Consider the following 15,572-nt stretch of genomic DNA (forward strand, 5'->3'; position numbering starts at 1 on the left):
GGTGAATGAAATAATAGTATGAGTAATACTAATGCTCATTATCTTTTATCAAAAACGATAAATATGTATTCAAGGAATAGCAAATCAAATACCGAAACCGAGACGAATATTTATTATAAAGCATAGGCCAAAGGAACCCAAAATACCGCGGAATTGCCGATTCAAAAATAAACATTAAGCTCTCTAAAATTCGCAAAATAAGACGAGCGCATCACAGACTGTATAAAGGATAAAGGAGGACGCGGGGTGCCGCAGGGGGGTGCTCTGGGACCAGTTACAGAAACAAAGACTGCCCGGTACGTCGTCGAAGTCCGTATATCAATCTTGTTGCGTCAACTGTCCTGCCCAAAACGTACGTCGAAAAAACGCGACCGCAAAAACGATCTGAAAAAGAAATACGACAATGAATCGCTTACTGTGAGAAGTGCCAATTAAAATTTGATAGATAGAAAGCGGTTTTCGGATGTCGACTTGATGAACGGGGATTTAGGGGACTGGTTCTGATTTAAGTACTTATTATCTACTTACATTTGACTGTTACAAATGGATGAATGCGAAGGAAATAATTTACCTCGCCAAAATTGTAACAAAGAATTCAGGTGAAATTGTAATGAATTCAATCTAACAATCTGAGTCTCGGAATGCCACTAGTCTCAAAGCAAATGAAATAGATGTCGAAAGTAAAACGATACGGACACATAAATATTTATGGAGGCCGTAAATAGTGGTCCAGTCAATTTTACTCGTATATTATAATCCAAGAAAATTGAGTTGACTGAGCTTGGGAATTAGACATACGATGTTTTAGGATAAAATTGTTTTCACGGATATTATTATTAATTGCAAGCAACAATTAATTGAAGCATACGATGAAAAAGCGGAAAGAAATTAATACACAACAGTATTTTATGACATAAAAACAATTAAAATATAATGCAACAAAAATAAGAGGTCTTAATTAAATCTGACATTATGCAATCTTTTGTATAATATTTTTAATAAAATCCTTCTAATATTATGAATGCGAAAGAGTTTGTAAGGATGTGTGTGTCTTTGTTGCCCTTTCACGCCAAAACTACTGAACCGATTGCAATGAAATTTGGTACGTAGACAGCTGGAAACTGGAATAATATATAGGCTACTTTTTATCCCGATATTTCTACGGGATACGAACTTACGCTGGCGAAACCGCGGGGCGCAGCTAGTACGTTATACGTTTGAAAAAGTGTTGAAAAAATTATACAAACAGCGTTCTACTCCTATAGCAAATATGCTTCAGGGAAGGAAAAATACATAGTCTTATAATAATTATATGTAATTTCATATTAAAACTAAATTATTAAAAATTATTAAATATGAACTAAGCAACAGTGTGTACATTTGAGAGTTGAGATATTAAGAGGTGCTTTGAAACTTAAACACGAATTATATCATACCGGTGCGCTTGAAGTATTTGTAAGGGAATTCAAGCACAGGTATCTTATCGTTTTATTCACTTTCTTCACGTTTTCATACTGGTTCTGTTAATCGCGAACTTTGACATGGATCGTTACTAAACTTCTTACAACTAGAACATACTTAACTGAATGAACTACTTTGCCAGCCGGAAGGAAACATTGAATGTATGTTTTGACGATTTAAAAGTGAGTTTAATAGAAGTCTAATTGAATAAATCAAAGTTCGGGTTTAAGTTAAAGTTTACAATGGTAACGTAAGAAGTTGATTTAGTTGTGTCATTTTAAAAACCTGTTACAGAAATTAATGATTTTATGTCAACTCTTCATTCTGTTCGAGTCAGTTTGAGATTATTTTTCTAATTTATCCTATATCTAACAGGTAAAGTCGTGCGATACAGCATTGTCTCCGGAGATATCGGTCACCACTTCACCATAGAACCCCACACTGGAGCTATAAGAACATCGGGACAGCTGGACAGGGAAGCTGCTTCTTCGTACCTTCTCAACGTTAGAGCTGCCAATGGGAATACTGCTAGCTATGATCAAACACAGGTAAAATTGAATAGTAATACTTAGGGCCTTAATCAGAAGGTTCATTTTGCCTCACGCATTATGTGAATTAGATTGGCTTTGATGTTATAATTTTTTAAAAATGTCTTATTTTGCTTTCAATGGTTTCCATGATGTGATAGAACTAAAATTTTAATTCCCAATCATTCAGGTTCAAATAACACTTGAAGATGTGAATGACAACGCGCCAGAATTCGGCACGTCATCTGTCAAAGTATCAGTAGCAGAGTCAGCGGCTGTGGGATCCGTGGTCTACGCAGCGAGGGCTACTGATGAAGATGATGGGAAGAATGGACAAGTGACATACACTCTGCTGTCAGCTACTGGACCTACGAACACTTTTGCTGTTAACCATCAACATGGACTTGTCACGTTGTTGAAGTAAGCGTTACAAGTATACCAGTAGTATCTTTATACGAACTAAATATTACGTTTCACAAACATTTATAAAGCGACTCTGACTTTCGAACTAATCATATTGTGCCTCGCAATAAACACCTTTAATTATTTGCTTAGAATTGTAACAATGGCTATGGTTGTCTGTGTAAAATTCGAAACACTAACTTCTTTTAACTCGTCTCTTTGATTATGGAAATTTGTCTGTAAATAAGTTTATTATAAGGTTATACAGATAACGGAAAATTAATACAAAAAACACATTTAAAGTACATCTTATTAAACATTCATGTAAATTATTAATAATGTAATATTTTTAGATCATTGGACTACGAGAATCTTGTACGTCACACTCTAATTATATCAGCCGAAGATGGCGGATCGCCCTCACTCAGCGCAAATCTCACGTTGGTCATCGACGTGCAAGACGTAAATGACAACCCACCTGTCTTCGAACATGACACTTACAGCGCTAATGTTTACGAGTCCGAAGCTGTAAACGCAAAGGTAATTTATTGATTAAAATAAGTAAAGACTTGCTATTCGACATTCATTAAACAATATTTAAAATGTGTTGTTATAAGAATCAATATGAATTTAAAAACGTGTAGTCGTCAATTAATGTTGTAATACAAATATCATATCGTACTAAAACAAAATGATAAATAAAGTTCACTAACAGCATTTCAATCATACATTTTCATAATTGCCTGATAAATAAAGATCGTATAAATTGATCAAATACAATACAGCAAAACCAACATAATTGTATCAGCATAACTCGACGTTCGCAAAACCGTTTCAGATCATAGAAATTCAAGCAATCGACAAGGACACCGGGAACAATGCTCGCATCACCTATCGCATCGCATCAGACAATAACACGGAGCACTTTAAAGTTCAGCCGAGCACCGGCTGGGTGCAGCTGGCGATGGAGCTCGATCGAGAATCGATCCCACAACACAACATGACAATAATAGCCACGGATAATGGTATCCCGCCGCTGTCGGCGACCGTCAGTCTTGTCGTCAGTGTGCTGGATGCCAACGATAATGATCCAGTTTTCTCGCAAGCCAACTATGAGTTCCACGTCGAGGAGAATCGCAAGGCTGGCGCGTTCGTTGGCAGGATCGCGGCGAGCGATGCGGATTTGGGTGATAATGCTGCGGTCAGGTACAGCCTGTTCCCGTCCAACACCAGCTTCGTCGTAAACCCCGTGACAGGTGAGCGGACGGACGCTTTGTTTTATTACGAATCAATCGTAGAACAAATATTTTCAGTCTCCAATGCTTGCGTTGTTAGGGCTGTGCTTAATGAAAATAATGAATATTCCAACATTACATTACATGTATTTTTCTTCATATTATATGCCTACGTTTAAATTAAAAAACAATGTTGTAATACATAACTAAAATGTAGCCAAAGTAAATATATCGGTGCAAACAAACCATAGCGATTACTTAAATAATTCACGTGGTACACAAAATTAAGAGCTGTCGGCATAACAAAGCTAATAGAGAAAATGAACATAAAACAATACAGTTCAATGGGAACGCTCCACCGATATTTGCCAAGTCCCGAGCCCTAGCTGCCACTCACGGTTGTTTGTCCAGCCGGCCCCTTTGAAAGCTAAGACCCAAAGTATGTTGTGACTTGGGACTCATCGACTGACCAAATAGTTTGTGTCAACAAAACTGCATTAATACTTGAACAATTTAAAGGAATAGGGAGCAGTTTTGAGTTTGTTTGCTGACCTTCCCAAGAATATCGTTTACGATCATGATTTCTAAATGGCATTCCTTTGGATCAATGCAACGAGTTTATAATATTATTTGAGATATTTTGAGTTTTTAAGATATGACAAAACAATTGGCATTTGTAACTTACAATGTCACGAAAATTACTACATAGTATAAAACAGAGTCGCTTTCTCTGCCCCTATGTCCCAATGTATGCTTAAATCTTTAAAACTACGCAACGGATCTTGATAGGATTTCTTTAATAGATTGAGTGATTCAAGAGGAATGTTTATATGTATAATAACATCTATTAGACTACTCCGAATTAACGCGTGCCAAGCCAGGGGCAAAAGCTAGTTTTCAGTAAAACGTAAACATTAAAAGATATGTTTTTTCAATATGACAATTGATACATATTTAAAATACACTTTATATCCTTTGAATATGCAATATATAGAGAATCTATATATAGAGAAATTACAGTACATCTTAAAGGAGTAAATTAGGCGTCATCATGTACTTACATAGATACAAAAACCGTGCGAAAACGAATCGATAAGGCGCAAATGAAAAAGGGGATGTTCGTTATCGTAAGTGACTGATGAATAACCATGTCTCATACAGGCTTATCCGCGATCGACACCCCTTAGATAGTTAGCATCTTTAATGCAACCCCAAGCAGAACTGTAAATCATGCTCGATGACAACTGTATGTGGCGAAGTGCCGATAGGCCCTCCAGATTTCCTCGTATACTTTTTCGGATACAACCTCTTATGTCCATAATCGTTCGCGACTTGTTCGTTTTATTCGTCGGCGATTCAAAGACGGCGTTTGACGCCGAATTCAGGATACTTGAATCAATCCTTTATGCCAATTATTGGACGTTTTCGGAACAGATCAAAATGTAAAGTACTCCAGCGGGATTTACTTTTTATTGTCATTACTACACCTTTTAATTGGACGGGTGATTTCTGATAATGCGGGAAGACCTTAATTATCGTAGCCAAATATATTAAACAGGATTAATTAAACGAGTTTTTCATTCATTGCAGTTCAGTCTCTTCTTACGCACAATACTAAATTGGAGTATACAAAGTTGTTCTTTTCTCGTTCTATGTGAATAAAAATGTATCGTATAATGCGCGTGATAAATAAGATACGAATAAAATGAAGACACGATCATAAACCATTGTTAAACATTTCCATTTCTGCTTCATGTATCCGTTGCAATCATCTAATTAGTTGCGTTCCAACGCGTTCACAAAAAGCATCTTCATGCAAACTGTCGAACCATAAAAAATAGCATCCACCGTCCACCCAATAAATAACTTTGCCACTACGGGCGTCTGTGATGAATTTCTACGCGATCACGTCGAGTTATAAACTTCCTCGCATGCCCGTGCGCCGTGACCCGCCATTAACAATTATTAAAATATTGCTATATTGAAATCTCGCTTTTCTATTCGATGTTTTATTACGAGCCTCAGCGGCGAGATACTGTCGTCGAGTATTTAATGCGTACAGACGTTCATGTAGGATGTAGCGTCTTAAACCCGTTTGCGTGACTGATACTCTTTATTCCATACTGTAATGAATGGGACTTACTTAATTGCGTATTATGTAAAGGAAATAAGCGTCAACGTTAGTAACATACATAATATTAAATATAATTCTAACGCTTTATTAAAATTTTCAGGGATCATAACTACCAAAGAGATGTTAGATCGAGAATTGAGACATTCGTATTCCCTTTTTGCTGAGGCCAAAGATCAAGGTTCCCTTCCAAGATCAAGCAGGGTGCCAGTTTCCATTAAGATCACTGACGTTAATGATAATGCACCCGAAATAGTCGATCCTAGAGAAGATGTGGTCAGTGTAAGAGAAGAACAACAGCCTGGTGCAGAAGTGGCGAGAGTGAAGGCGATAGATAGAGACAATGGAGTAAATGCATCAGTGACATACTCAATTCTCAACGATAGGGACACGGATGGTTTTGGCGTGTTCGTTATTGATTCTTCAACTGGTGTTATAAAAACGAGTACAGGTAAAAGGCCGCTTTTCTTAAAATGTATTTGAAACAACGAGTTCTTAAAGTAAATTGGTTTTTATTTATTGCAATTTTATTAACAATATTATTTTCTGTTTTCAGTTCTGGACCATGAGGAAAGGTCTATTTACCGCTTAACTGTTGCTGCTATAGATGGTGGTCACCCTCCAAGACAAACGATTCGTCAATTAAAAGTTGAAGTACTGGATTTAAATGACAATAGACCTACATTTACCAGTTCAAGTCTATCGTTCAAAGTAAGTTGATTATTGTAAATTCACTGATGATATTTATACTTATATTTATTTTATACTTATAACATGGAATGAAACATAATTTCTATTTTTTGCTTTTTGCTGCTTCTATAAGGACCTATGAAGTAAGTGATAAAGTTGTTTCGTTTCAGATATAATAAAGTATAAATTAAAAAAATCTTTTGTAATTTCAGGTGCGTGAAGATTCTAAAGTTGGCCACATAGTTGGTACAGTTACATGCTGTGATAGTGACATACACGAAAATACGATAAATGGAGAAGAAGAACGACAAATATCGTATCTTTTAATGTCCTTAACATCCGACCATTCACCAGGGACTTTTGAAATTGATCGAAGAACAGGCTCTTTGGTTGTAGCAAGACAACTTGATAGAGAAATACAGGATGAATATAGACTAGAAGTTAGAGCTTTAGATACATCAGCAACAAATAACCCACAGAGTAGTGCAGTCACGGTCAGGATCGAAATTATAGATATTAACGACAATGCTCCACAGTGGCCTGAAGATCCCATTAAAATAGAAGTGTCTGAAACCACAGCGGTCGGTATGACTATCTACAATTTTACAGCAAGGGATTTGGATGCCGGTGTTAACGGAGAACTCAGCTTTCATATTGTTTCATCTCTACCAACATCAAAGAATATTTTCAATCTAGATCCATTAACAGGAACACTAACGCTGATGTCCCCACTTGACTACGAAACGCTAAAAGAGTATTGGTTGGTAGTTGAAGCTGTTGATCAAGCGATAAATATAACTGAGAGGATTTCAACATCAGCTACTGTTCACGTAATGGTAACAGATGCGAACGATAATACTCCAACTTTTGTGTCTGCTCGAAAAGTATCCGTAACCCTAAATGCTTTGACTGGAGTATTATATCAAGCTTTAGCAATAGACGCTGATGCTGGAGATAACGGCAAAATTTCGTACTACATATCGAATGGAAATGACAATTCGTATTTTACAATAGACTATAGTAGCGGAAAGTTGTCATTGTCGAATAAATTTTCATCGGATGCATCTAAAATGAAACCTGGCCAATATAAGTTAAATTTGACTGCTTCTGATCATGGCGTTCCATTTCCTAAACAGAGCCATATGACCTTACAATTACATTTACAAGAATCTACAAATACCCCACCAAGGTTTACTGAAACATTGTACAAAGCGAACATTAGTGAAGATATTCGTCCCGGAAGCTTTGTAACGAGAGTCGTAGCCAAGTCATCTCGAGGAAATTCAGGTAAGATTAAATACCAGTTATGTTTAAAATTTTGAATTTATTTAAATAAATTATATGAATTCATATTTTAACATATTATTACAATAATTGGAAGATTTTTAATTTGTTATTTTATTTTCAGGTAATCTCAATTACATGATTCCATCTGGTGTAGCAAACGATAAATTTGCCATCGATGAACATACAGGGACTATCACAGTACGATCCAAAATTGACCGAGAAGAAAAAGAACAATACACATTTCCCGTCTATGTCACGGATTCGGGTACATTTCAGTCTACCACGAATTTTGACGTGGCAACCGTTATCATTAGTATTTTGGATGATAACGACAATGCTCCCGCATTCAAACCTGGCTCTTGCTACACTTTAACAGTACCTGAAAATAATGAACCCGAAGTCATACACACCGTATCAGCTACTGATAAAGATATTGGAGCCAATGGCGTCATAACGTACAGCATTACATCTGGAAATAACGGAAATAAATTTTCAATAGACTCTACATCTGGAAAACTAACTGCTAAGACGCTTGATCGTGAAACACAATCGAGATATGAGTTGACAATAACGGCATATGACCACGGATCACCCTTAGCGTTGCAGGGTTCTTGTAATATTACTATTATGGTTGAAGATCAAAATGACAATGACCCGGTATTTGATACCGGCCATTACTCAGCTGCTATCCCAGAAGATGCTCCTATTGAAACATCCATAATAAAAGTAAGAGCTACCGACGCTGATTTAGGGTATAATAAACGTATAGTCTATTCCCTAGCAAATGAAAGTCAAGGCTTATTTCGCATAGATAATAAAACTGGAATTATTTTCACCACCGGGTAAGTTAAAGTATAATTTTACGCAAAGTAATTGAAAAGAAATCATAATAATAATAATGATGATGCTAATTAATGTATTTTACCTTTCAGGCACTTTGATAGAGAAAAAGTTGGTGTATATCGCTTCGAAGCTGTTGCTACGGATCAAGGACGGTATATTGCCAGGTCCCAAAGAGTATCCGTTGAAGTAACCATAAACGATGTAAATGATAATAAGCCTATATTTACTAAATACCCATTTCGAGAACAAATGGCAACATTAACACCTCCAGGGCAAAGTTTACTACGAGTTGCAGCAACAGATAATGATATTGGAATAAACGCTGAAATTCTATATGAACTTTTAGATACTTCCAATCACAAATTTCGGATAAATCCTACCACTGGAGTACTTACAGCTACACAAAGTCTTGCTAGTGAAAATGGGAGACTGTTGCATTTGAAAGTAATAGCCAAAGATAAGGGCAATCCTCCGCAAAGCTCAGTGGGACTGATTGAGTTACGTATAGGAGATTTCTCAGACCAAAGCCCAACGTTGAATTTCCAAAATACAACTTACAATATTACTATTGAAGAAAATTTACCCTATGGCAAAGAAGTGTTGCAGGTTACCGCATTGCGAAGTGACGGAAGACGACAAAGAGTCATTTATGAAATAGGCAATGGAAATGACCAATATGCTTTCGAAATCGATAGTAATTCTGGCATCATTAGAGTCAATAATTCAGAAAATTTGGATTATGAAACTTACCCAGGACCAAGAAGAACTCTTGTAATAGTCGCAAGAACTGAAGGTTCTCCAGTTTTGTATGGTTATTGTGAAGTCATTATAAATCTTTCTGACCAAAATGATCATGCGCCAAGGTTTACACAACAGCAGTACATAGCTAATGTGTTCGAAGGCAACACGAAAGGCGAATTTGTCGTTCAACTAGCCGCAAAAGATGATGACAAGGGAGCCAATGCAAAAATTTTATATCACATCGTGGATGGCAATCACGATAACGCATTTATTATAGAACCAGCGTTTTCTGGTTCAGTGAAAACGAATATCGTTCTCGATCGAGAAATACGTGAGTCATATAAACTGACTGTAATTGCGACAGATGAAGGAAATCCACAAATGACTGGAACAGCCACACTTCGGATTAATATCGTTGATGTTAATGATAACCAACCGACATTTCCTCCGCCAAACGTCATATCAGTATCTGAAGGTTTGTTTTTATGTAATACTAGCACATATATATATATATATATCGAAATAAAAACTATCCTTTACCTTATGTTTGACCTAATTACACATAAAATGCCAAATTTCATCAAAATCGGTTGAGTTGGTGAAGAGTTCATTGGGAACATACATCATGACACTGGATTTTTATATATAAAGATAATATTATAAATTAAATAAATAATGAATTTTCATTTTATAAGCATGTTAATTTCATAAATTATATTTTTTAATTTCTTCAATAACATACTCGACATCTTTCACAGGAACGGAAGTTGGCTCAATACTCACATCTGTGACTGCGAATGACGTAGATACCTATCCCGCTCTGAAGTACGCTCTGGTAGACGATACGAGCATATTTTCTATAGATAGATACAGCGGTAAAATAGTACTTAATAGGGCATTGGATTTTGAAACACGTAAAAGTTATACGATAAACGTCACCGCATCGGACACGGAACACATTACCGACACCACTTTGACAATACAACTCACTGATATTAATGACAATGCACCTGTTTTCCAAGAAGTTTCCTACAACAGCGTTTTACCAGGTAAACATTTATTATTTACTCTATATGCTATAATTCCTTCACCGTTTTAAGCAGTGGAGTTGTTATCACATGTGCAGATATATTGAAAAATCCATTTATTTCCTGCATGCCCGCGCGGTCTCGAACCCCGACTTATCGATTTCGAAGTCCGAGGTTCTCTCTACCACTACTTTTTAAACATTATGATAACATCGCCTCTGCTTAAAACGGTGAAGGAAAACATTGTGTGGAAACCGGGCACTTATGGGCTGATGATGATGATGATGATGATTATTATAATTGTCTTAGATTTTCATATAATATTTGAACGATTCAAAAAATATATCTAACAAAATACATGTTTGTTTTTCAGAAGGATCAGGAACATTAGAAGTTGGCGTTGTAAAAGCTATCGATAGTGACAGTGGTGAAAATAGCAACGTATCATATGCTTTTCTTCAGCCGAGGGACGGCTTTTACATCGACGCCGCTAGTGGAGTCATCTTCGTCAACTTCAGTGCCCTGCCCGCTAGTCGCAGAGATGTCCAGCTAGCAGTTGTCGCCACTGACCACGGCAAACCGAATAGATCAGCCATAGCTTCAGTCAGAATAAGCAGCGGCGCTTCATCTGAAATAAAACCTTTCATTGGACAAGATACGTACAGGTAAATAAATATACAAGAGTATACTAAATATTGTTTATTATTTAAAGTACGTCTGCGTAGTGTACGTGTGGTCTGCGTACCTAATAATGTACGTCACACTAATATTATAAATGTAGTGTGTATGTAATTACTGAACGGATTTTGATGAAATTTGGTATACAGATAGGGTATGAGCTGACTTCGGTGATAGAATACTTTTTATCCTGATTCTCACTTGGGATAAAATAGGAATATTGATATCCGGGTGGAGCCGGGACGAGCGTCGAGCGACATTATATCGTCGTAGTTTTGTGTCAATTGATTGGGAGAAGCCCTAGCTCCTAAGACACAGTGTTAAACTAGTTCTAGCTTAAGGATTTATATTACTATACCTGTAACGTTTTCATGTAATTAAAAATTTTATTTATTTATTTAAATTCCTACTTCAAAATTTATAGAATTTTTTTTCTTTTATCCAGAATCACTGTCAATGAAGACACGAAAGAGGGAACATCTTTATTGCAAATTGGTGGAATTAACGATGTTCTGAAGAAGTACAATCTTGATTTTCAAATAATAACTGGTAACGAAGGTGACTTTTTCGATATCACAACTGAAGGAGCGCTAATACTCGTTAAGAGGCTTGACAGGGAATCACAGGATTCATATACCCTTGGGCTAGCTGCCGTCGAGCAAGGAAAAATGTTATCTTATAAGCAAAATAAGACATCCATAGTGATATTTGTAACAGTTACGGACGCAAATGACAATGCTCCCATATTCTCAATAAATAGCTATGAACTTACTGTAACTGAAGATGTCAAAATTGGATATTCCTTAACACAGCTGTCTGTGACGGACTCTGATTTATACGGGACTCCTAATTCGGCTATTATCTACAATATAACATCGGGAGACGATAATAAATTGTTCTACGTACATCCAACAACTGGAGTTTTAACTGTTAACCAGACTCTCGATTATGATACGGGAAAAACGAAATACAAATTAGTTGTTGTTGCCTGTGACCAAGGAGTTCCATGTTTATGCAGCGCTGCCTACATTGATGTCGGTATCCTCGATGTGAATGATAATATGCCAGCCTTTCCTGTTAATGAGTACTTTGAGAGTATTGCTGAAAACGAAAGGGTCGGTACGTCAGTTTTCACAGCAAGAGCAACAGATTTAGACAAGGGTAAATATGGAACTCTGAATTACTCGATAGGACCTACAACAACAAATTACAATAAAAATGATGATTCTTGGAAAATGTTCCAAATAGATCCAATCAGCGGGCTAGTTAATACAAATGCTGTTTTTGATTATGAACAGAAGAACAAGTATGAATTCTCAATTAAGGCTTCGGACATGGGAGGGAAAAGTTCAACTGTAAAAGTGAGAATCGATGTCGAAAGCCGAGATGAATTTTATCCTCAATTCACCCAAAAGACTTATAATTTCGGAGTCCCCAAATCGGGATCACTGCCAGCGGGATATGTCATCGGACAGGCAACAGCAACCGATAGGGACAAAGGTATCGATGGGCGTATTGTTTATCAACTGTCTACGTCACATTCTTACTTTAAAATAAACAGAACTACCGGTGTGATAATTTTAAAGAAGAAAGTTGACTCTGTACATACTTTATTCGGTGGAGATAAATCGATTAGTTTAGTGGTTACAGCTAGTTCTGGTCGCCAAGGATCATTGACAAATAAAACCGCTGTAGAAATACTATTAGACCCGGCCGCCGTAATATCGGATGGCACGAATATACTCAATGACCCAGCATTAGCTCAAAACAGTGGTTTATCTGATTGGGCATTGGGCTTGTTGATAGCTTTTATTTTTATCATTATAATTTTCGCAGCGGCATTTTTGTTCTTACACATGAAAAATAAGAGACACAAAAAAGAAAATAAGCCAGGTTTAAGTTCAGAAGGTGTAGGAGCGACAAATAGCTACGTAGATCCTAGTGCGTTTGATACAATACCAATCCGCAACACTGGTGCAGTAAATCCAGGGAACCAATTTGCCCCACCGAAGTATGATGAAATACCGCCATATGGTGCTCATACAGCTAGCTCTAACTCTGGTGCTGCAACTACCTCTGAATTATCCGGATCTGATCAATCAGGTTCCAGTGGTCGGGGCTCAGCTGAGGATGGAGAAGACGGTGAAGATGAAGAGATAAGAATGATTAACGAAGGACCACTTCAAAGAGAAAGACAAGCAAATGGAGTAGACGACGATAACTTATCTGACGTTTCTGTACATAATACTCAAGAATATTTAGCACGTCTTGGCATCGTTGATACTGGAACCGGTGGAGCGTCGACTTCTTCGCGAAGATGTTCTGAAAACGTTGCAAACAAAGACACAATGTTGCACCATGGTGGTATAGATAATATGCATAACATTTTTGATGAAGACGGACCCCATGAAAATGATATAACCAACTTAATTTATGCCAAATTAAATGAAGTGACGGGAAGTGATCGAGGTAGTAGCGCAGATGAAGCCAGTGCAGCCGTTGACAGAGCAATGGCGTTGGGAGCATTTCCTAGTGCACCAGGAGATAACACTGCTGTGCCTACAGCAGGCCCTTCCATGACGGGTAGTTTAAGTTCCATAGTCCATTCTGAAGAAGAATTAACTGGGAGCTACAATTGGGATTATTTACTTGATTGGGGCCCTCAATACCAGCCTCTTGCTCACGTTTTCTCCGAAATAGCTCGTCTAAAGGACGACGCTGTATCTCTACAGAGTGGTAATAGCGGTGCATCTAGTGCTAAAAGTAAAGGGACTTCAATATCAGGAGGGAAAAGTGTACCCCCACCTTTATTAACGACTGTTGCTCCTAGGAGTTGTCCAGCTCCTTCATTGTCTTGTAGGCAACCCCAACATTTATTACCTAGATCACCTATAAGCCACGATGTTCCTGGTGGATTTTCAGCTGCTGCAGCGATGTCTCCTTCATTCTCACCGTCTCTATCTCCATTAGCCACTAGATCCCCTTCTATGTCCCCATTAGTTGGGCCAGGTCTTCCTCCCGCCCCCGGTAATAGAAAACCCCCTCATTCTACTATGAGACTATAATCTAAGACCAGTCTATATAACTTTAATTGTACATAATAACGACTGTTTGCCTTCTAAGTATTCGATTAGTATATTTATTGATTACCGATGTAATCGGGTTAGTTATTATTTGTAGTATCATTTTGTGCATGTTATTGTATTGTATTTTCCTGGATATGCTCAAAGTGATTTTAAGCGCTTATTACCGATTTTGCGGTAAATGTAAATAACTCGATTCGGGTCCTAACTTTAACTGTATATATTAGTCTGTAAATTTAGAGCCTTGTATAGTATAAATTGAAGACTGCCATGTTATACGTATTAGAAAACAAATCAGCTTTACTGTAAGCTATAAGTATAGGTGTTCCACTAGGCTTGATATTTTGCTATTTTTGTATAAAATCACGATTCATTTCAAATTTATAAGAGTGCATAATCTTTATATAATTAATTCACCGTCTGAACAAAGTTCTTTTTGCCTTCATTATCTACTTGAATATTGTAATTAGAGCAATTTTAATACTGTGATTTTCGTCTTAACATAGCACTCCATTCGTAATATTTAACAAAATATGTTATTCTTAAAAATTTATCCCATAGACAATAAAATATTGCGAGTGGGGTGATCGAGTGTAAATAATTGTATTTTATAATAATTTCCCAATGACTGTACGTGTTGATGTGAAGAAAAATAATAAAACTGTACAATTTGCTTTTGACTTTTATTTGCCACAAAGATTTAGAAGCTATCCTTAGTATCGAATACACCTTGTTTGTTTCCATGTGATTTCCTAGTAAAAACGGCGTTCATAGTGCAAGATTTAAAAAATCTAGTCAAGATTTAGTTAGCTTTACACTCTTAGTAGGCACTTTTAAAGTTCCTTTCCTCACCTCTTTAAAAAAGTGCTACTTATCTTCTACAGATTACACACATATATCCACAGTTAGTGTTTAAAATAATGTTGGATTTTTAGTAAATATGACATAACCTTATAACCTTATCGACAACCGACTTCAAAAAAGACCGATTCGACTGAATTTATTGCATCAGAATTTTCTACTGGCTAAAACTATCTTTGATGATTGTGTTATATTATACATGAAAGCTGTTGCCGTCCGTTTTGTATAGATTTAACAGTGATGGCGTTAGTTGTTTGTAAAAGTGGTTATAATATTTCTTTGATTTCTAGAATTGATATCTTTAAAAAACAAGGAAATTAAGAATCTTAAAACAATTATTGATAACTCTTTGTCATAATGGCATGGTCTGGGGGTCATTTTGACAAGACATTCAGTGGCAGTTTTGATCACTTTAATAATAGAATCAAGATACCAGAAAAATAAAAACAGGGAGACAAAAAATAGGAATACGCTGGGTTATAAAAAAAAAGCAAACAGTTCCATTAAAGCTCGTTTATTTCCTATTAATACACTTTTAACATACATATCACAGTTGGGGCTATTCTACTCAACGAACTACTTATCACATAGTTAGCAAGTCTTTA

General features: G+C 36.6%; 1 protein-coding gene across 1 annotated transcript in view; it reads left to right on the forward strand.

The window, feature by feature from the left end:
- Positions 1–14,780, forward strand: part of LOC119834333 (protein dachsous) — a 229,786-nt gene extending 215,006 nt beyond the window's left edge. The window contains exons 5-16 of the mRNA XM_038358675.1: positions 1,837–2,009; positions 2,179–2,408; positions 2,744–2,930; positions 3,229–3,646; positions 5,860–6,207; positions 6,313–6,467; positions 6,659–7,733; positions 7,855–8,575; positions 8,666–9,792; positions 10,076–10,366; positions 10,719–11,010; positions 11,469–14,780. Coding sequence (XP_038214603.1) covers positions 1,837–2,009; positions 2,179–2,408; positions 2,744–2,930; positions 3,229–3,646; positions 5,860–6,207; positions 6,313–6,467; positions 6,659–7,733; positions 7,855–8,575; positions 8,666–9,792; positions 10,076–10,366; positions 10,719–11,010; positions 11,469–14,088 — 7,637 coding nt within the window. The 3' untranslated portion in view covers positions 14,089–14,780. The remainder of the gene's footprint in view (positions 1–1,836; positions 2,010–2,178; positions 2,409–2,743; positions 2,931–3,228; positions 3,647–5,859; positions 6,208–6,312; positions 6,468–6,658; positions 7,734–7,854; positions 8,576–8,665; positions 9,793–10,075; positions 10,367–10,718; positions 11,011–11,468) is intronic.
- The last annotated feature ends 792 nt before the right edge of the window (positions 14,781–15,572 follow it).

The sequence above is a fragment of the Zerene cesonia genome, chromosome 19 (genome assembly GCF_012273895.1).
Source record: "Zerene cesonia ecotype Mississippi chromosome 19, Zerene_cesonia_1.1, whole genome shotgun sequence".
Taxonomy (NCBI): Eukaryota; Metazoa; Arthropoda; class Insecta; order Lepidoptera; family Pieridae; genus Zerene; species Zerene cesonia.